Source organism: Cornus florida, unplaced genomic scaffold (genome assembly GCF_030987335.1).
Source record: "Cornus florida cultivar Cherokee Brave unplaced genomic scaffold, ASM3098733v1 CherokeeBrave_3.0.0_Hap2_Chr08, whole genome shotgun sequence".
NCBI lineage: Eukaryota > Viridiplantae > Streptophyta > Magnoliopsida > Cornales > Cornaceae > Cornus > Cornus florida.
The window spans coordinates 99,090,968-99,111,705 of NW_026775578.1; the positions used below are offsets into that span (position 1 = coordinate 99,090,968).

At 39.0% G+C, this 20,738-nt stretch overlaps 1 protein-coding gene across 1 annotated transcript in view; it reads left to right on the forward strand.

Moving 5' to 3' along the window:
* Positions 1–212: 212 nt before the first annotated feature.
* Positions 213–20,738, forward strand: part of LOC132268316 (uncharacterized) — a 66,096-nt gene continuing 45,570 nt past the window's right edge. Inside the window, exons 1-4 of the mRNA XM_059769164.1 lie at positions 213–498; positions 1,103–1,944; positions 2,046–2,354; positions 2,508–2,791. Of these exons, the coding sequence (XP_059625147.1) occupies positions 1,116–1,944; positions 2,046–2,354; positions 2,508–2,791 (1,422 nt within the window). The 5' untranslated portion in view covers positions 213–498; positions 1,103–1,115. The remainder of the gene's footprint in view (positions 499–1,102; positions 1,945–2,045; positions 2,355–2,507; positions 2,792–20,738) is intronic.

Consider the following 20,738-nt stretch of genomic DNA (forward strand, 5'->3'; position numbering starts at 1 on the left):
ATCTTATAACAAAGATAAGTTACGATTAAATACAGTTCACAATAGAAATAAATATTATTTGTGTTCAGATAAAAGAAAAATACAAAACAAAAGTGGTTGGTGGGTAGTTAAGTTAGAATCAGTGGAGAGCAGTTGTTGGGCAATCCCTAACCTCGTATAATCATCTAATGTGTGTATATTAATTATGAAAAACAAAAGAAAAAGTCACAAGCCTTCTCCGCCAGGAGATGGGAAAGTTGTGAAAGGTTGTTAGAAACCTATCTGAATCTGAAAGGACGAAATTAACCACCAAAAAAACCCAATTCGACACCTCTCAGAGAGAGAAGGGGCATGAAGGCATAAACCCACCGTGTTTGGTTGTGGAGGTTCGACACAGCAAACCTGAAGTATATAGAGTATCTCCTATCTTGGGCTTGGTGCTAATTTCTTTTGGATATTATGTCCAATCACTCAACAGAGCATCAACCTAAGAATCACAACCTCAACATAACAGATTTGGTAAGATTAATTTGTTCATTAACATATATGTATTTTTATTTTTTATTTTTAGAGAAAGGGGATTTTATTGTGGTTTATTGATTGGATTGTATTGGGGGTTGATTGATGATTGTATAGGGATATTTTGGTGTGGTAACAGTATTCAAATTGATGGTATAGTTGCCGCCATTCACATTGCATATGTAGTGTACTCCTTTCGTTGTTGGGGTTGTAGAGAGGGGAGGACCGGAGGACATCAATCAAAATAGTGAGAGATTCGAAGGGTATATATGTCCTTTCAATATAAAATGGATGTTTGTATGTTTGTTTGTTTTTTTTTTTATTTTTTTTTATTTTTGGCGTGGCTTCATCAAACGCCTCTCTATTCCAACTCTTATCATATGTTAAATTAATTTTTGCATAATAAAATAGTTTTGTTGTTGGGGGCCAAGCAATGACTGGTGGAGGTGGAGGTATTGTGTTGGGAGGGTGTGGTAATGGCAACAGTGCCTCCTAATGCTATGATCCTCCATCTCCAATGAGTAGGAGTGGTGTTGCTGCTCCAAGATTTGGGTTGGGACTTGGGAATTGGGACTCATCAGATTATTATTATTATTATTAATAGATAATAAAGGAAGATGGAAGCAGCATCATCATCATCATGCTTTTTATATGGCAATGGTAGCAGCATCTCCACCTTGGCTTTGAAATCCCCAAGCTGCCTCACACTCCGTTTGTGCCCCCACAATTCCAATGCCTCCTCCTCCATTTCTCTCATTCTATCATCGTCTTCATCATTCACATTCTTATCTCAACAACACCACAAGTATTTCATCTACAATAGCACCAACACCAATACCAACAAGACCACCGAGAGAAATACAAGTAGAAGTAGAAGAAGTAGAAGTGTTGGCACCACCAAAAACAACAAAAACACTTCAATCACTAGTAATAGTAGCAGCAGCCTCAACAAGGCCAGTACTAGTTGGAGTACAAGCGCATCAGCAGCAGCAGAGGAGAATAATATTGAGGCGGCCGTCAAGAAAAATAGAAGCAGCAGCAGCAGGCCCGTTAATGTGGGTGCTCTGTATCAGAATGGAGACCCACTGGGGCGGAGGGAACTTGGCAAGTGCGTGGTCAAGTGGATGTGCCAGGGCATGAAGGCCATGGCCTATGATTTCGCAGACGCTGAATTGCAGGGGGAGGGGGAGTTCTCTGAGCTCATCAGGCGAAGGATGGGACCAGGTCTCACTTTTGTCATCCAGGCTCAGCCTTACTTCACTGCCGTCCCCATGCCCCTTGGCCTAGAGGCCGTCTGCTTGAAGGCCTGCACCCATTATCCCACCCTTTTCGATCACTTCCAGAGGGAGTTGAGAGACGTCCTCCAGGACCTCCAGCGCAAATCCTTGGTCCAAGATTGGCGAAACACCCATTCTTGGAAGCTACTCAAGGATCTAGCCAATTCAGGTCTCTCTCTATTTTTATTACCCACTTCCTTTTTAAGTATCTAAATATTTTGGATCTCTATTCAATCAAGGCTTAATTGGCCCCAAATGGTGCATTTGCAGCTCAGCATAGAGCGATTGCGCGCAAGGTTTCCCAGCCAAAGACCATTCACGCTGGTTTAGGGATGGATCTCAACAAGGCCAAGGCTCTCCAGGCCAGAATTGATGATTATACAAAGCGGATGTCCGATTTGCTTCGTATAGAAAGGGATGCTGAATTGGAGTTTACGCAGGAGGAGCTCAATGCTGTTCCCACACCTAACGAGAGTTCTGATTCACTTAAACCTACTGAATTCTTAGTTAGCCATTGCCAGGTTGAGCAAGAACTCTGTGATACCATTTGCAATCTGAATGCAGTTAGCACATCTACAGGTCACATTACCAACTCTTTATTTTTTCTACAAAAAACATTGATTAGCACTCATATGACATACAAAGATTATTCATACTCACCTTCAATTTTGTCTTTTTTTCTTCTTTTCTAATTAGTACAGTTTCATCTTACAAATTGGATTGTGAATGCAGGATTAGGTGGAATGCATTTGGTATTGTTTAGGGTGGAGGGAAATCACCGGTTACCGCCTACTACCCTTTCTCCTGGAGACATGGTTTGCGTGAGAACATGTGACAGTAGGGGTGCTGGTGCAACTTCATGTATGCAAGGGTTCGTTAACAACCTAGGGGAGGATGGATGTAGCATCATTTTAGCTCTTGAATCTCGTCATGGTGATTCCACCTTTTCTAAACTCTTTGGCAAGAGCATCCGCATTGATCGCATTCACGGACTGGCTGATGCATTGACATATGAGGTATTTGCTGAAAGGCTTTTATAAGGTTATCCTTTACTGTTTGAGAATAGAGGCAGAAACATTATTATCACGATCCAATAGCATTTGATTTCATCAGGTCACTTCTAGAATGAAAATAGCAGTTTTATTTGTAGAAGCCATATGGGATAACAAAGTGCTATATGCAGTTCGTCCGTTGGGATGGTCCCCTTTAACATGATGTGGAGCGCAAGAAGTTCTCCCATGTAAATCCCAGCAACACTCATTTTCTTGGTCTCTCACCTTATTTGCTTCACTGCCTTAAGGCAATCAAACCCCTATAGCAGAGACTCCTTACCTCTTCATATTCCTCTACAATTACCACTATTGCCCCTATTAGTTGATAAGACCAAGGCTTGCGTGTCAGAAATTGTGCTAGATTGAAGCAGTTGCAGTAGGCTACTTGGTCTGTTCTCTCCACTTTGGAGACGAGTAAACATGATTTGTGGATAGGCATGTGATTCAATTCAAGGACCAGAAGCCTGATTATATATAATTCAAGCATGTGATGAAATTGATTTGTATTTTTTCCACTTTCTTTCTTTTCTTTGTGACCAAAATATTGCTTAAATTCCCAGTGCACATAGGGAACAAAGAGGGAGTGTTAGGCCAATCGGACTTAGGTTGGCATACTTTGTAAAACAAGACTGTGTTTACACTTTTGTTTTAATTTCTAGCTTAGTTTTAATTTTTACAAAAGTTAGTGTTAGTTTCCTCCCAAGGTCTAAAGATGGAATTTATGTTGCATTCAATGGTAACCTGGTAATTTTTGTCTACAAGGGTATAAAGGTAAATTCACATCGATGCACTCACCAACTTAGGGTTTATGCATGCATTGTTAGGGTTCTTACGTTTTCATGATTTTAATTTGATTCGCTATATTGTTTTAAACTTCCATGAAAAAGTTTTTGTAAACTTCTATATTGGAATATTTCCAAGCATAAACCCGCAGGAGATTTTGATTGATCAAGGTATCGATCAAAGCCTTCTAGAGACATGTCGATCTATTGAACTCAACTTCGATCGATCGAGCTGTTCGGAATAGAAATTTTCAACTTTATTTTGTGTTAGATTTGTGCAAACAGTAAAGAGAAGAGAAGAAAAACGTAGGTGCTGTTATTCAATAATACAAAGTAATACAATATACAAGAATATAAAATAATTTCAACTAATAAACTGAGGGAAAAGACATGACTGCCCTCAAATATAAAACTAATCCTCTAACACCACCCCCAAAACTCACGATGTGATAGTAAGAAGCATCGAGAGTTTGCCTAGAAAAAAACGAAAACGCATAATAGTATGAGACTTCGTGAAGAAGTCAACCAACCGCATAGTATAAGAAACAAATGGGAGAGAGATAGTCCCAAGCTGAAGATGATGGCGAGCAAAATGACAATCAATCTCAATATGCTTTGTACGCTCATGAAAGACAGAATTGTGTGCAATTTGAATGGCACTCTTGTTATCACAATACATGGGAGTATGAACAGAAATAGGAGCACCCATATCACCAAGCAACCATCTGATCAAAACAATCTCCGCTGTAGTAGCAGCCATGGCACGTTACTCAGCTTTAACAGAGGAGCGAGCAACAACTGTCTGCTTCTTGCTTTTCCAGGAGATGAGAGAATCACCTAGAAAAACACAGAAGCCAGTAGTGGACTTACGATCTTTATTTTAAACTCTACAAAACCTAATACGTCTCTACCACTTTGCTGCCTATAAATACCTAATACTAGGGCAGACTTGGACCTCACACACACAAAATACTGTAGTTAGTGCAGATTTTTTGTGAGTTCTAGAGAGTGCATCTCTTTTTCTTTACGTTCACCAGTAGCATTAGTTGGTGAGTGTACTCTTCTGTGTTGACATCCTTCGCTGTGTACTTCAACGAAGTTCAACACTACTGTTCAATCCACAACCAGATTGATGCCTAGATGACTAATGATTGAGACCAATTCACTAGAGAAGCAGGTTTGTGAGGAGTGGATGCTATTAACGAGCGGAAGCATTGTCTGAAGATTTTCTGGTGAAATAGTTTGGAGTCTTGTAACTAGGGGTTCTTGAGGTAAATTCTATTAACTTAGGTTTAATCTCTTTCTTGGTGGATTTGGTTTGCCTGGACTAGGTCCCATGGTTTTTCCCTTTTTTGAAAAAATCCGGTGTCCACTATTTATTGCTTTTACTACTTTAATTGTTGTGAGTTGCTTAAGATTTTTACTACATGCTATATTCTGAGATTGAATTTTTGTTAAAATCTGTTATGAATTTTATTTTATAAAAACAATGTCAACAGTCATCTAATTCTACAAAACGTATTTATCCCCAGGTCTAGATCAGTAGTCCTTGTGCGATTCTCTATCAGAGCCTTGGGTTCTGGTCCTATGAACTTTTAGGGAGTATAAAAAACTGTTGTGCTTGGATGAAAAGATTTTTAAGCAGTGTTGTCCCTCCTTATATTTCTTTTCCTCTTTAGAATTCATGGTGAAATCTAAAGGCTTTTGGATTCTTTAGTTGGTTTGAAGATGTGATGGAGGTATTAAAGCCATGGTTATCATTAAGCAATGGGATCGAAGTTCAATTGAGTTATGACTTGCGAGAGAGGCTTCATAGGATTTACTAGCTTTTCAGGGAAGTTATTTTTTTAAATATAATTTTGTAATCTCTTATTTATTAATGGATTTGTCTCCTGTCAGATTGTCCCTAGGTTGAGGTGTTTACCTAACCACTTGATTGTTTATGTTGTCTCATTGTAATTTTCATTTAATTCCTTATTTATCACGTTGACAAGAACCTTAGGTTAAATGTAGGGCACTGGAAACAAGAAACTTATAAAGTGTTGTCAGGGGCTTGATGTGATGGAGGTATTAAAGCCATAGTTATCATTAAGCAATGGGATCGAAGTTCAATTGAGTTATGACTTGCGAGAGAGGCTTCATAGGATTTACTAGCTTTGCAGGGAAGTTATTTTTTTAAATATAATTTTTTAATCTCTTATTTATTATTGGATTGGTCTCCTGTTAGATTGTCCCTAGGTTGAGGTATTTACTTAACCACTTGATTGTTTATGTTGTCTCATTGTAATTTTCATTTAATTTCTTATTTATCACTTCGAGAAGAACCTTAGGTTAAATTTAGGGTACTGGAAACAAAAAACTTATAAAGTGTTGTCAGGGGCTTATTTGTTACTCCCTCTATCCCATAAAGGATGTCGCGTTTGGGGAATCGTGACTCACAATTTGAGTCATGGTTCCCTAAACGCGACATCTTTTTTTGGGATAAAGGTAGTATTACTTATATAATGTTGGGGCTTAAGTGTAATTTCTGAAACTTATTATTATAAATAAAATTTGGTGGAAAGATGAAAGTATTCTTTCATTCTTTCTCTCTTTCCCCATCTCTCTCTCTTTTTCTCTCATCATCTTTCTTCTCTTTTTCTTCATCTTATACTTTACTCTTTGATTTGATTCTCTTTTAAAGTAAACATGGTATTAGAGCAAGGTTTGTAAAGCTCTAGGTGTACAGTTAAAACCTTAGGGCAAGTTTGTGTAAACCCTAGTGGGTGTGAAGTGTTTTGAAGAGATTCCAAGATGGGATTTGTTTGTAAGGAAGTAGTGTTAATCACATCCACAGGTACCGCGGATCCAACTATTGCAGTCTCGATTGGTGTTTTTTTCGTGTTCGCGAGGTTCTGCAACAACGGCTTTTTCTTCGTCATTCGCGATTCTAGTATGGTCTACTTTGTTACTTTCTAGGGTTTGTGTGGTGACTGCGTGGTCTCTTTTTTATGCATCTTAGAAGACGGTAATCTTTCTAGTTGAAGTTTGTGTGTTAGAGAGATGGTTCTCTCTGTATTTTGTTGCTGTTTTTGTTTATGAGGATTAATACCCATAAACTGTTTGATAAAATGTCTGGTCCTCCTACCACTAATGATTTGTAGCAGGGAAAGCAACCAATTGTCTACACTAGGAGGGCAAAAAAAGTCATTGACTCACCCCAGGACCAATAAGTCTCCCTCGATCCAAGTAATTCCTCAGTTGACATTGATATTTCTAATTCTTTTCCCAATAGTATTCTTGTAGATCTTAGTTCAATGTAAAAGGCTCTTGTAAGCCACTTATCAAAAAAAAAAAAAAAAAAGAGGCTCTTTGTAAGCCACAAATTCTCATAAGCCATGCTCCTAATTTATATTACAGACTGAATATTATATAAGTGGAAAGTAAATTAAATCACTGATCCTATGCCTCTAATAGGCACATAATGAAAATAATATCATATAAAATCAAATTAAGATCAAATCAAATCCAATCCCTAAAGATACTCCCAGTATAAATCAAATCCCTATATTTTCTCCCAATACTCCCCCTTAAGCTGGAGCGAAGATATCAACTAAGCCTAGCTTGCCAATACCAGAGTGAAGAGCAGATTGTCCTACTGACTTTGTGATATCAACAAGCTGATTAGTAGAAGAAACGTAGGAAGTATGGATAACTCCACATCGCACTTTCTCCCTGAGAAAGTGAATATCAACCTCAATATGCTTTGTCCTCTCATGAAGAACTGAGTTAAATGTGAGCATAATAGCAGACCGGTTATCACAGATGAGAGTTGATGAACTAAATACAGGGAATCCTAGCTCAGTCAATAAGGAACGAAGCCAGAGGATCTCACAAGTGCCCTAAGCCATGGCACGGTACTCTGCCTCTGCAGAAGAATGAGACACAACACTTTGTTTCTTACTTTTCCAAGAAATTAAATTGCCCCCGTGAAAAGTACAGAAACCTGAAGTAGAGCGACGGTCAGTCAAAGATCCAGCATAATTAGCATCGGTGTAGCACGAGATAAGATGAAGTGGTGGATTTGTAGAATAGACCAAGTCCTGGGTAGGACTTGAGGTACCGAAGAATTTAGTATAGTGCATCTAAGTGTGAGGTCCGAGGAGCATGCATGAACTGACTCACAACACTAACCGCAAATGTGAGATCAGGTCTAGTGTTTGTTAGATAAATTAAGCGGCCAACAAGGCACTGATAAGCAAACGGATCTGGAAGAAGGTCTCGAGACTCGGCATGAAGCCGATGCATCAAATCCATAGGAGAGGAAGCAGGACGACACCCAAGCATATCAGTGTCCTGTAGGAGGTCTAATGCATACTTCCGCTGAGAGAGCGAAATGCCATGCCTAGAGCATGCAACCTTAATACCAAGAAAAAATCGAAGAGGACCTAAGTCTTTAACCTCAAAATCCTGCCCAAGGTTTATTTTTACCTTGTCAATGAAAGATGCATCATTTACTGTGACGATTATGTCATCAACATATACTAAGATAATGGCACAATGATTTTCTGGACTATGATGGAAGAAGCATGTGTGATCTGAGTGACATCGAGTGAAACCTAAAGAAATAACTACATCACTGAAAACCATGCTTGAGGTGACTGCTTCAGTCCATATAAGGATTTTAGAAGGCAACACACTTTCCTTGAATACTCCCCCTGAAGCCGAAAACTAGGAGGAGGATCCATATAAATTTCTTTTGTCAAATTCCCATAAAGAAAGGCATTATTCACATCTAACTGGTGAAGAGGCCAAGAGTAGAAAGCCGTAAAGGAAATAAGAAGGCGGACAGTAGTCAGCTTGACGACCGGAGCAAAAGTGGCATTAAAGTCCTTCCCCGGAGTTTGTGTAATGCCCTTCGCGACCAGCCTAGCTTTATAGCGATCAACAATACCATCTGGTTTATATTTGACTGTAAATACCCATTTACAGCCAACAGTCCTCTCTCCTTATGGTAAAGTAACAAGCTCCCATGTCTTATTTTTCTGCAAGGCATCCATCTTAGCAGCCATGACTATTATCCAATGTTGGTCTTGCAAAGCCTCAGATACAGTTCAAGGGATGGAAATAGCTGAGGTGGCAGCAAGGCATGCCCGATAATTGTGTGAAAGTCCCCGATAAGAAACAAACTGAGCAATAGGATGATTAGTCACACAAGTCCTTTTACCTTTGCGGAGAGCAATAGGTAAATCAGAATCAGAAGTAGGCGATGCAGGATCTACAGTAGAATTGGGAATAGCAGGGTTAGGATTACCTGTACCATAAGAGGATAGTGGCAGGGTAGCATGAGGGGGATCTCATGGGCGACGAGTGTATACGTGAAACTTGGGCTGAGCCATAGGAGGAGATGTTGAGGATAGAACTGGTGCAGGCCGAGCCAAGGGTGAGAAAGTCACTGATGGAGTAGAAGAAGACGGGACTTGCAAAAAGATGTGCCAAAGAAGGGAACATCTTTGAAAAAAGTGTCATCAAGAGAGTGATATATGAGTACTAGGGTCATAACAACGGTTCCCTTTCGACATAGTCGAATAACCCAGAAAAACGCAACGAATAGCTTTATCATCAAGCTTTGTACGTGTAGGACGTCGGTCCTGAACAAAACATGTACATCCAAAAATACGAGGAGTAATAGGGAAAAGGGTGTTGTGTAATGGAACCTTACCCCTTAAAGTTCGACTAGGGGTTCGATTAATCAAAAAAGCTACAGTGAGAACTGCCATATTCCAATAAGATTGAGGAATTTGCATACCACGTAAAAGACATCGAACAACACTCATGGGATGACGATTTACATTCCGCCAATCCATTTTGTTCCTGTATAAGGGCATGTCAATTGATGAAGAATCCCCAATTGATTAAGATGAGTCCGAAAATCATTAGAGATATATTCCCTCCCATTATCTGACCGGATGGTTTAAACTATAGTATTAAACTGGGTTTTAATCATTTGTAAGAAAGAAATAAATGTAGACAATACTTCAGAAAGTGACTTAAGTAAATAAACCCAAGTACAACTAGAGTAATCGTCAATAAACGTCACATAATATTAATGACCATAGTAAGAAGTAACAGGGGAAGGTCCCATACATCAGAGTGAATAAGATCAAATAAACAAGGACTACGATGTATGTGCGAAATATAAGAGGTGCGTATGTGTTTAGAAAGCTCACACACAACGCACCGAAACTGGGTTCTACAAGTTGTTCGTAATGTTGGAAACGAAGATAACAAATGCTGAAAATTAGCATGTCTTAGACGAGCATGCCATAAATCAAGAGTTTGGTTCATAAAAGAATGCCTTCTATAGTCTGGTAATACGGAAGCATGTGCAAGAATTGGAGATGTCCCAAAGATGTACAGCCCGTCCCTCTCATACCCCTTGCCAAAAATCCTCTTCGTAGTTAGGTCCTGAAAAACACAGTGATCAAGAAAGAAAGTCATTGAGCAGGCCAACGAACGAGTTAAGCGGCTAACAGATAATAAGGGGAAAGGTTAGGCGTATGAAGAACAAACTATAAAGATAAATCAGGAGATAAAGGGACAGTACCCTTACTAATGATCAGTGTAAAAGAAAGCAAGGCGTACCTGCCTGGAGGATGCTTCTATATCCGAAAAATATTGAGACTCACCAGTCATGTGATCAGAAGCACCTAAGTTGGAGGAACAATACCAGACTGGGAGGCATGAAATGCAGATGGGGTACCTAAGTGAGTTGCAATTGATGAAGTTGAAGGGATGGTACCTAAGTGAGCTGCAGCAAATGTAGCTGAAGGGAGAGATGCTTGTGATAAATGATCTCGGATAATATATCTAATTTGTGTATGCAACTGATGCATATCAATACATCCAGACGGAGGAGCAGGTGGCTCATGGGCACCAAAGGACTTGACAACAGCAGCAGTAGAAGAAGTTGTAGTGCTGCTAGATCTGAGGTGTTGGTAGAGCCGGAAGCACCTATCCTTAGCATGACCAGTTTTTTCCACAATGTGCACATATGGTAGAACTCCCCCGTCCACGGTTACTGCCACAGCCACGGCTGCGAGTACTAGTTGGTCTAGAAGAAGCGACTAATGCCATCTGATCTGTGTCAGGTGCAAGAAGTGTAGCAGGAGCCATCGAAGGTGTAACCTGACGTCGACAATCATCCCCATCAATAATAGCAAAAGCCTTGAAAAGAGAGGGTAGAGGTTTAGTATTCAGAATTTGAGCACGAAGGGCCTCAAATTCTGGACTGAGTCCCATAAGAAACTGATAAATTTGATGGCGCTCGTGTCTTGCCTTGATAATCCCTGCAGCCACCAAGGAACTCATAGTGAGCAAGTTCCTCCCAATGTGAATGAAGAAAGGCAAATTAATCTGCAACTGACAGCTTCAAATCGTCTTGGGTAGCTCGTGAGATATCTCGATGCAACTCATAGATCCGGGCTTCATTACGAGCATGAGCATAAGTCTTAGTGAGAGCAGTCCATAAGGTGTGTACAGTTTCATGATACATAAACGTATTATAAATACATTGTTCCATAGAATTGAATAACCACCCAAGAATGGTACAATTATCAATGTCCCATTGTGTATATGTGGTTCAACAGGTGTTGGTTTTTTAATAGTGCCCAATTAATATCAGTTTTACCCCGACTCCCTAAATAAAGTCTCATTGATCTCGATCAAGACGGAAAAATTTCCCATTTAATAAAACTATAGTAATCCTTTGGGCTTGGGAACTATGCCCATAGGATGCATTATCCTTAGTCTGAGCAGATTTCATTTCTCAGATTGTGATGGTATAGAATCAAATCGCAGATTCTTACCAAATTGCAGATTTTAAATATTGCTGTCTGCAAGTCACAAGGGCTGGGGAAGTCTTCCAAGTGAGTAGCTTTGTCTGCAAGAGTGAAACTCGGCTGGACAATTTGTCAACTGCATGTACTGACCGTATGAAAGTCGGTAGAGAATGAAAATAGGCTGGACGATTCGTCAACAGCACATAACAACCGAGCCGGTCATTGGTTTAGAGAGAGACCCCTCTTCCACATGAAGCGATGGAAGGAAGAAGAAATACCCTTGAAGGGGTTGGTTTGCTTGGGTGTGGTTTAGTGGTTGGTGACTGAAAAATTTAAAGAACACAAAAAGAGGAGAGGATGAACCAAGAGAATATGAAGTAGAGATCAAGCAGTGGAGTGTGTGTCGTGTTCTTGGCTCTGATACCAAGTTGAATGTAAAAGGCTCTTGTAAGCCACAAATTCTCATTAGCTATGCTCCTAATTTATATTACAGTCTGAATATTATATGAGTGGAAAGTAAATCAAATCACTGATCTTATGCCTCTAATAGGCACATGATGAAATAATATCATATAAAATCAAATTAAGATCAGATCAAATCCAATCCCTAAAGATACTCCTAATACAGATCAAATCCCTATAATCTTGATGTCCCTATTGCCTATCGTAAAGGTGTTCGTAGTTGTACAAAACATCCCATATCTTAGTTTGTATCCTATGATGCCTTATCTCCAACATATCGTGCTTTCACTTCGTGTATCTCCTCTGTGTCTGTTCCTTTTAGTGTTTCAGATGCTCTCAGTCAAACTCCATGGAAGGAAGCTATGCTTGAAGAGATGAAGGCCCTTGAGAAGAATGGTACTTGGGATATTGTTCCATTACCTAGGGGTAAGAAACCAGTAGGCTGCCAATGGGTCTACACAATAAAGTATTATGCAGACAGAACCATTGAGAACTATGAAGTTTGGTTAGTTGCAAAGTGCTTCACTTCGACCTATGGGATTGATTATTTGGAAACATTTGCTTCAGTTGCCAAGATGAACTCTATACGTGTCCTTCTTTCTTTAGCAGCTAATTTGAGTTGGCCTTTACATCAGCTGGATGTAAAGAATGCTTTCCTTCATGGTGACTTGGAGGAAGAGGTGTATATGACTATGCCACCAGTTTAAGCCTGCTAATGGTCAGAATTTAGTGTGCAAGCTAAATAAATCCTTGTATGGGTTAAAGCAGTCGCCATGTGCTTGGTTTGGGAGGTTCAACACTCCTATGAAAAGAGTAGGGTACACACAGAGCTAGGCAGATCATACTCTCTTCATTAAGAAGCACTAGGGCTGCACCACTGCCCTTATTCTATATGTTGATGATATTATTATCACTGGAAATGATTCAGAAGAGATTCATAGAATGACGTCATTCTTGGGGACAGAGTTCGAGGTTAAAGACCTCGAATCATTGAGATACTTTCTTGGCATCGAGGTGTGCAGATCAAAGAAAGGGGTGTTCATTTCTCAACGGAAGTATGTGTTAGATTTGTTGGTTGAAACAAGCAGGCTTGGAGCTAGACCTATTGATATTCCCATTGAGCAGAACCATAGGCTTAATGATGTAGATGGAGACCCATTAGACGATGTGGGGAGATTTCAGCGATTAGTTGGGAGATTGATTTACCTATCTCTTACGCGCCCAAATATTGCCTACACTGTTAGTGTGATTAGTCAGTATATGCATGCTCTATGTACACCTCACCTTGAGGCAGCTCATCATGTTCTTCGCTACCTCAAGGGTTTGCATGGTAAGGGGATATTGTTTGGCCGTCATGGCGGCTCGCGTGTTGAAGCCTATACTGATACTGATTAGGCAAGGTATGCGATAGATTGATGATCTACTTCAGGATATTGCAATTTGTTGGAGGTAATCTTGTTTCATGGCGAAGCAAGAAACAGTTTGTAGTAGCTAGATCTAGTGCAGAGGCTGAGTTCAGATCCATGGCACATAGAGTTTGTGAGTTGTTATGGCTACGAACGATGTTGGGTGAGTTAGGTTATCCTATTCGCGAGTCAATGAAGTTGTATTGTGGCAACAAGGCTGCTATTAGCATTGCCCATAATCCTGTTCAACATGACAGGACACAACACATTGAAGTCGATCGGCACTCATCAAGGAAAAGCTTCGTCTTGGGCTGATTTGTACTCCACACGTCAACACACATGATCAGGGTGCTGAAGTTTTGACTAAGGGTGTGAGCAAGACTTGCTTGCAAAATATGTTAGTCAAGCTGGGCATGATAGATATCTTTGCACCAGCTTGAGGGGGAGTGTTGTCAGGGGTTTATTTGTTATTACTTATATAATGTTGGGGCTTATGTGTAATTTTTGAAACTTATTATTATAAATATAATGTGGTGGAAGGATGAAACTACTCTTTCATTCTTTCTCTCTTTCCCCATCTCTCTCTCTTTTTCTCTCATCCTCTTTCTTCTCTTTTTCTTCTTCTTATACTTTACTCTTTGATTTGATTATCTCTTAAAGTCAACATAAAGTACTACTAAGTTTGAGAATTTGGTTTTGTGACAACCGGTTTCTGCATTGGGATTAGCCCTTTGAGTTCGGAGTGCAATGTGCTTGATGGATTGACAGTTAAAGTTTCAGGCTTGGTTCAAACATCCAATTTATTGTTTTCATAGGCGAAGTGTATGCCTCAATGTGTCAATGTAATTTGTTACTCTTGTATACTAATTGATTTTGTCTCCTATCAGATTGACTGTACACAGAGACCAAGTGCCTATACACATGAATTGTTAATGTTGTCTTGTGGTGTGTTTTCTTTTTAACTTTGGTTAGTTTCTTTTTTATCACTTGCATAGGAGCCTAAGGTTTTTCATATAAGGTATTGGAATCAAGAAACAGAGAAACTACTTGTTAAAGGTTGTGCTTGGCAAACCATCTGTTAAAGTATCAATGTTTTGTTTTTCAATTAGTGTGCCCGTGCATGGCTTACAGTGTCCATATTACTTTAGATAAGAAAAGGATGGGAAAATGGGGGTATTGCACTAAGGCCAGATAGAGTTGGAAGGAATCATGGCAATTGGATTTCGATGCAGTAATCAATTTTATGAGCCTGTTACTAACACGGTCCACTGTTCTTCCTGTGCTTGATCTCCATATCTTGCAATCTTTCTTGTTCTATGTGAATTTGGTGTCTTATCTCTGATTTTCTTCACAAATAATGCTTCAATGCTCTAAGTTGTCATTCACTATCTAAAGCAGAATGATAGAAGATGGAAAGAAAAATAGATGTTCTCTTAGTTGTCTTTATGCACTCAATGTTTCTTTATGTATTTCTTGACATGTGTATGTGAACCCTGAGTGTTTATATAGAGTTTCTGAGTAAAAGAATTAGGAAGCTCTGTCCCGCACAGCTTGATTGATCCTATTCAGTTGAACCTGGGTAGTAAGGGTCAATTGAAGAAGGTTTGACCGATCTAACTTCCATGTTCTTCATAAAACTTGATTTTTCAATTTTAACCTGTTTTGTAGGCATTTCAAAGCTTAATAATGACTGATCATGATGCAAAATTAAAAATTCGTATGGGTGAGTTACGTATTTAAGAGATGAATTTACCCATTATACCCGTCATGCTCTTTGATACCTTAATCTTCAATAGTCCTTGAATCATGAAGTTTCTAACTCTAACCAACGTAACTAACAATAAAAAATAAACAAACTGAAATATAAAGTACAAACTTACTTTTTGTCACAAAGTTTGCCAATGCTAAATCCTAATGATCTAACATATATCAAGTTTAGGTGGGAAATCACGTAGGCTGGTTGTTTAGGTGGGAAATCACGTAGGCTGGTTTTCCATGCAGCGTTATAGGTTCAATTGAATTATATGATAGGTGGCTCTGATACCAATAAGTAATTTGGTAAATTGGCGTACTCAATTTGAGAGTCTGGCTATCATTATATATAAGAGGAAAATTACAAATATGGAAAGAGAATAAAAATCAAATCAGAATAAGAATCAAATCCCTAAACAAAAGCCTAAGCATTAGGCTATAATGAAGACCCAATAAATCTGCCACAATTATCGAGTCAATGATATGATTTCCAACACTCCCCCTCAAGCTGTAGGGAATATATTAACCAAGCTTAGTTTGACTATATCAAGACGTGAAACAACTGTATACTTTCCACGATAAGATTGCAATGCTACCGAACACACCGGCAGCCCAAATAAGGCAATAAATACTGTTGGAGATATGGAAACGGCGAACACCATGCTACCGAACACACCAGCAGCCCAACAAGGCGAAGAATGATGCTACCGAATACACCGGCAGCCCAACAAGGCAAAGAATGATGCTACCGAACACACTGGCAGTCTAACAAGGCAAAGGACAATGCTACCAAACACATCGGCAGCCTAAACAAGGCACAAATAGCACTGAGAGCCCTTAGCACATGTCAAATGCTAAGGGGATACCCCAAAAAAAACAAGGGGTCTTAACCTGGGAGGAGAGCCTCCCTACACTGGAGCGATCCATCCGAGAGAGGAAAAAGATCCGAAACAAAGCTAGAAATACCGGAACAACGTTAGGAAAAAGGCCATGCAATATTCTCTTGGGCCAAAACAGAGAGCTCCAGCAAAATCAAACGACGAAAGAGAAATATGAAAAATGACACCTTGAGATGGCGTGGTGGCTGAACCTTGGACCGCCGCCGGAGATGAGGCTTATGCTGCCATCTCTAGCGGTGGCTCTGATACCAAATTGAATTATATGATAGGTGGCTCTAATACCAAAAAGTAATTTGGTAAAATTGGCGTACTCAATTTGAGAGCCTGACCATCATTATATACAAGAGGAAAATTACAAATATGGAAAGAGAATAAAAATTAATCCCTAAACAAAAGCCTAAACATTAGGCTCAATGCCAAGAAAAAGGCCATGCATTATTCTCTTGGGCCAAAACAGAGAGCTCCAACAAAATCAAATGACGAAAGAGAAATATGAAAAATGACGCCTTGAGATGGCGTGGTGGCTGAACCTTGGACCGCCGCCGGAGATGAGGCTTATGCCGCCATCTTTGGCGGTGGCTCTGATACCAAATTGAATTATATGATTGGTGGCTATGATGCCAAAAAGTAATTTGGTAAAATTGGCGTACTCAATCTGAGAGCCTGATTATCATTATATACAAGAGGAAAATTACAAATATGGAAAGAGAATAAAAATCAAATTTGAATAAAAATCAAATCCCTAAACAAAAGCCTAAATATTAGGCTATAATGAAGATCTAATAAATCTGACCACTATTTTATTTTTGTCATTTACCAACTTATTGAGAAATCTTATAACTTTCGAATCATTGTTGGTGGCAAGTGGCATCATGATATTGCTCTAGATCCCCTCTTATGTGGCTAAGCGGATTGAGTAGCTTTAATGGAATTTCCTCTTGGTTGGTTTGGAGGAGGAGTTTAGTTGCTGGGAGCAAGTTTGTAGACCAATACAGATGGGAGGTTTAGGTATCAACCTGGAGCCTAGACCCGTCAACGGATCGGATTTGGACTGGATCATAGTCTATACGATCTGAATTCGATAAGCACAATCAGTGATCCGATCCGATCCGATAATCCGACGGATTCTTACATGATTGATCCATATCCGATATTCCCTCTATCGGATGTCCGATCCGATAAATCCGATCCGATTATAAAATATTTCCTTTTGGAATTTGCACAAACAAAAATCAAGCAAATTGATTCAAAACTAGGTAAAAAAAAAGAGAGAAAAATTTGGATTCTGTAACAAAGAACTAAAGTCATCATAGACAACGAAGGGGAGAGACAAGGAAGAAGAAAATGAAGAGGGAAGAAAAATGGAAAATAACTTTTGCTCTGAAATATGGAAAATTAGGGTTTGTGATTGAGAAAAGAAAAGGAAAAATAGAAGAAAAGGTAGAGAGAATAAATAACAAGAAATTACTCTACAAGGGTTTCGGAAGTTGATCTTTGGCTCCCCCTTCCCCTTAATGCCGCCAATCCATGTATCTCCCTTCACCTGCATCTTTCTAAGTAGTCAAACTTACCTAGGGCTTATGAGCGTTCTTGTGTCTTGAATTAATGATGTATATTAGGAGACTGATTACCCCTCTCAAGGTGGCCTTTTTTGCCTAGATGGTTGTTTGAGGGTAAGATTCTTACTTTGGAAAACCTAAGAAGGAGGAAACAAATTATTGTTAATTGTTATTGTATGTGCAAGAGAGATAAGGATGTAAATAGTGATAATAATTATGTCTTACAATTAGGGATTATATTAGCTAGCATTAACTTACCCTAAATAAAGTTGCTGTAATTATGGGATTAGATTAGTTGACTTACCTTTTAGATAGCTGCTGTAATTACTACTCCTTGATTGTAGCCACTTTGTTTGGCAAATCTTGTATTATAAATTGTAATGAGAACCAAAAGGAACATATCACTTCCACATCCGAAAATCTTTTGTGGCTTTGTTTTCTCTCCTTTACAGAGGAAACGGTTGATCATCTTTTGTTGCAATGTCCTGTGGCCTAAGACAGTTGGGGTCTTTTGTTGAGCTTGTTTGGGGTCCATTGGGTCATGCCTAGGTCCTCAACGGGTTTGATTGAGGATCTTGATTGAGGCTTGGAGAGGTTGTATAGTGGATGCTCAAGCCCATGACTTGTGATTTTTGGAGGGTAACGCCATTGTGTGATTGGTGGTGTGCTTATGGACAGAAAGGAATAGGAGATCCTTTGATGGCAAGAAGACTCCTATTGGAGCACTAAAGTTTTTTATTCTTTGTACTCTTTTTTGTTGGGTTTTGGGGAGAAATTGTAAATCCATGGGGGAGATAGTTGATTTTTTTGAATTCTTTGAGAGTTTAGTGGCTTTTTTTGGCCTTGTGTAGTTGTTTTTGGGATGCGTTCCCTGTTTGAACACTTTCTAATACAATCTTAGTTATTAAAAAAAAAAAAAATAAAAAATAATGAAGAAAAACTTTAGAAATATGACCAAGGTATTGTGGGTAGGGTCATAGTAAAGCAAAGAGGTTAGGATTTGGTTGAGGGTTGACTCCTGAAATTGGGTATCACTGAGTTTTGCCTAGTTGTGGAAAAGGTATGGTCCTTTCCCATATTGCTTGTGGATGTAGGTTAAGTGCCAGGCCACATGAATCTGTATGCGTTTTGTTGTGGTTGGTTCTTATGATGTTTTGGCCTGAATTTGGTGCCAGGTCGCGTTACGACCCATTTTCAACCTGTCGATCCATTGGATGGGCTTTGTTGTGGAAATTTTTTTGACCCGTTTTTGGTTGTGGGTCGTGGAGCCTAATTAGTACTTTCTTGTAGCCCGATATATAAGGGCGTTTAGGGTTTTGGAGTGGGTAGAGTGAGACTGAAAATCGTATAGAAAGAGAGTGACGGGCTGAAACTCGTAATCTCCGATTTTACACATAGTGAAGACTTTTGCCGGATCTCCACATGGACGTATGTTTTGCCGAACCACTTATAAATCTGTGTTCTTTGTGTGGCGTGATTAATTTTCAGACGCGTTTCTTAATTGTTGCTTGGGTTCGCTGCGTTTGTTGTAACAGTTCCTCATTGTTTTTCTTAATTTCCTTGTTTATCATTTCCACAAGATCCTTGGGTTTTCTTTGGGTTACCAGAATCAACAACCAACTTGTTTGTTTGGGATCTTGATTCCCACGAATCATATGCTACAGTTGGGTTTATACTTTGTTGTGCCATGCGATTCTTGTACCACAAACAAGGTCATGATAAATTCAACTAATGCATAGAAAGAACAATTCATGTTACAGGATGGAAGCTGGTTGCACAAGCCTATAGTCCCAGGTTACATAATTATTAAGCATAAGGGATTAGAGATAAGTTTTTAGTATTATATTAGTATTATACGGTCTTTGGTGATGCAACACCTGGATGCTGTTTTATTTGTTCTGGTAAGTGATGAAGCATTTTATTCTTAATTTGTGCTTTTCTAAAGTGATTTCTGTGAATGCGTAAATCTTTTATTGGTTTTTATTTTTTCCGAGGTTATATTGGTTTATTTGTTTATTTTTTTCATTCGCAAGAAACACACATACACCACTCACACACCCACTTTGCTTCTTTGGAGACTCGAACCCTCACCATCCACTTTGAGTGATAGAGGAGATACCACTAGGCCACAAGGCCCTTGGTATATTGGTTTAAATTTCTGTTAGTGATTTAATTTTAATTTGTAGATATTGTAATATTTTGAAAGTTTAGTGTGATGTTGTGGCCCGAATTTGGGGCCGGGTCGCATACAATGCGTTGGATTGACCCATTTTTTGCTTGTGGGTCATGGACCCTAATTAGTACTCTCTTATAGCCTGATATATAAGGGCATTTAGGGTTAGGAGTGCGAGATTGGAGAGATACTGAAAATTGTAGAGAAAGAGAGTGAGGCTATGAGGGGTTGAAACTTGTAATCTCCTATTTTTCGCATAGTGAAAACTTTCACCAGATCTCCACCGTGGATGTAGTCTTTGCCGAACCACGCTAAATCTTTGTGTTCTTTGTGTGTTCTGTGTTTACTCTTTTGTCGTGTTTACTTATTGTTGCTTGGGTTTGCTGTGTTTGTCGTAACATTTAGCATATAGCAAAAATTGTGCTTATGAGTTATGATTTTATTTTTTATTTTTTTTTTCCGACAATTAATTGGATTAAGATTGTCAAATTATTACCAAAAAGAAAGATGGAAAATATGTCTAATAAAAACTCATTTTTGTTAGATAAACTCATGAAGAATACCATAATATTCTGGTCAATCAGCTTTGCCAATTATTTTTCCTATTTTAGATTTTTGTTCATTGTAGTATTCTGAGTTGAGTGTCGTATTATTCCTTCACACTGCTTGCAAAGTTTTGGTTAACATTTTCATGGCATCCCAGTTTATTTAAGAGGATTTATTATATATATATATATATATATATAAAACCTTCAATATGCTAGGAGCTAGGAATCACGGACACTTCAAAATGGGCGAAGAATCCGTGTCCGACACGTGTTGGACACACCCTGACACGTGTTGGACAAGTCAAAAAAGGTGTCTGCAATTTTTTATTTTTTTTAAATTTTCGGACACGGCTCGGACACGGCACGGACACTCCGCGGACATGGACACGGACACGGACACTTCTGGAAATTTTTTTTTTTTTTTTTTTGAATGCTGATGTGTTCTTTTTTTTTTTGTTTTGTACTACTCTTTTGGTATTGTAAATGGTAAAAGTCCTAGGTCAAATGATG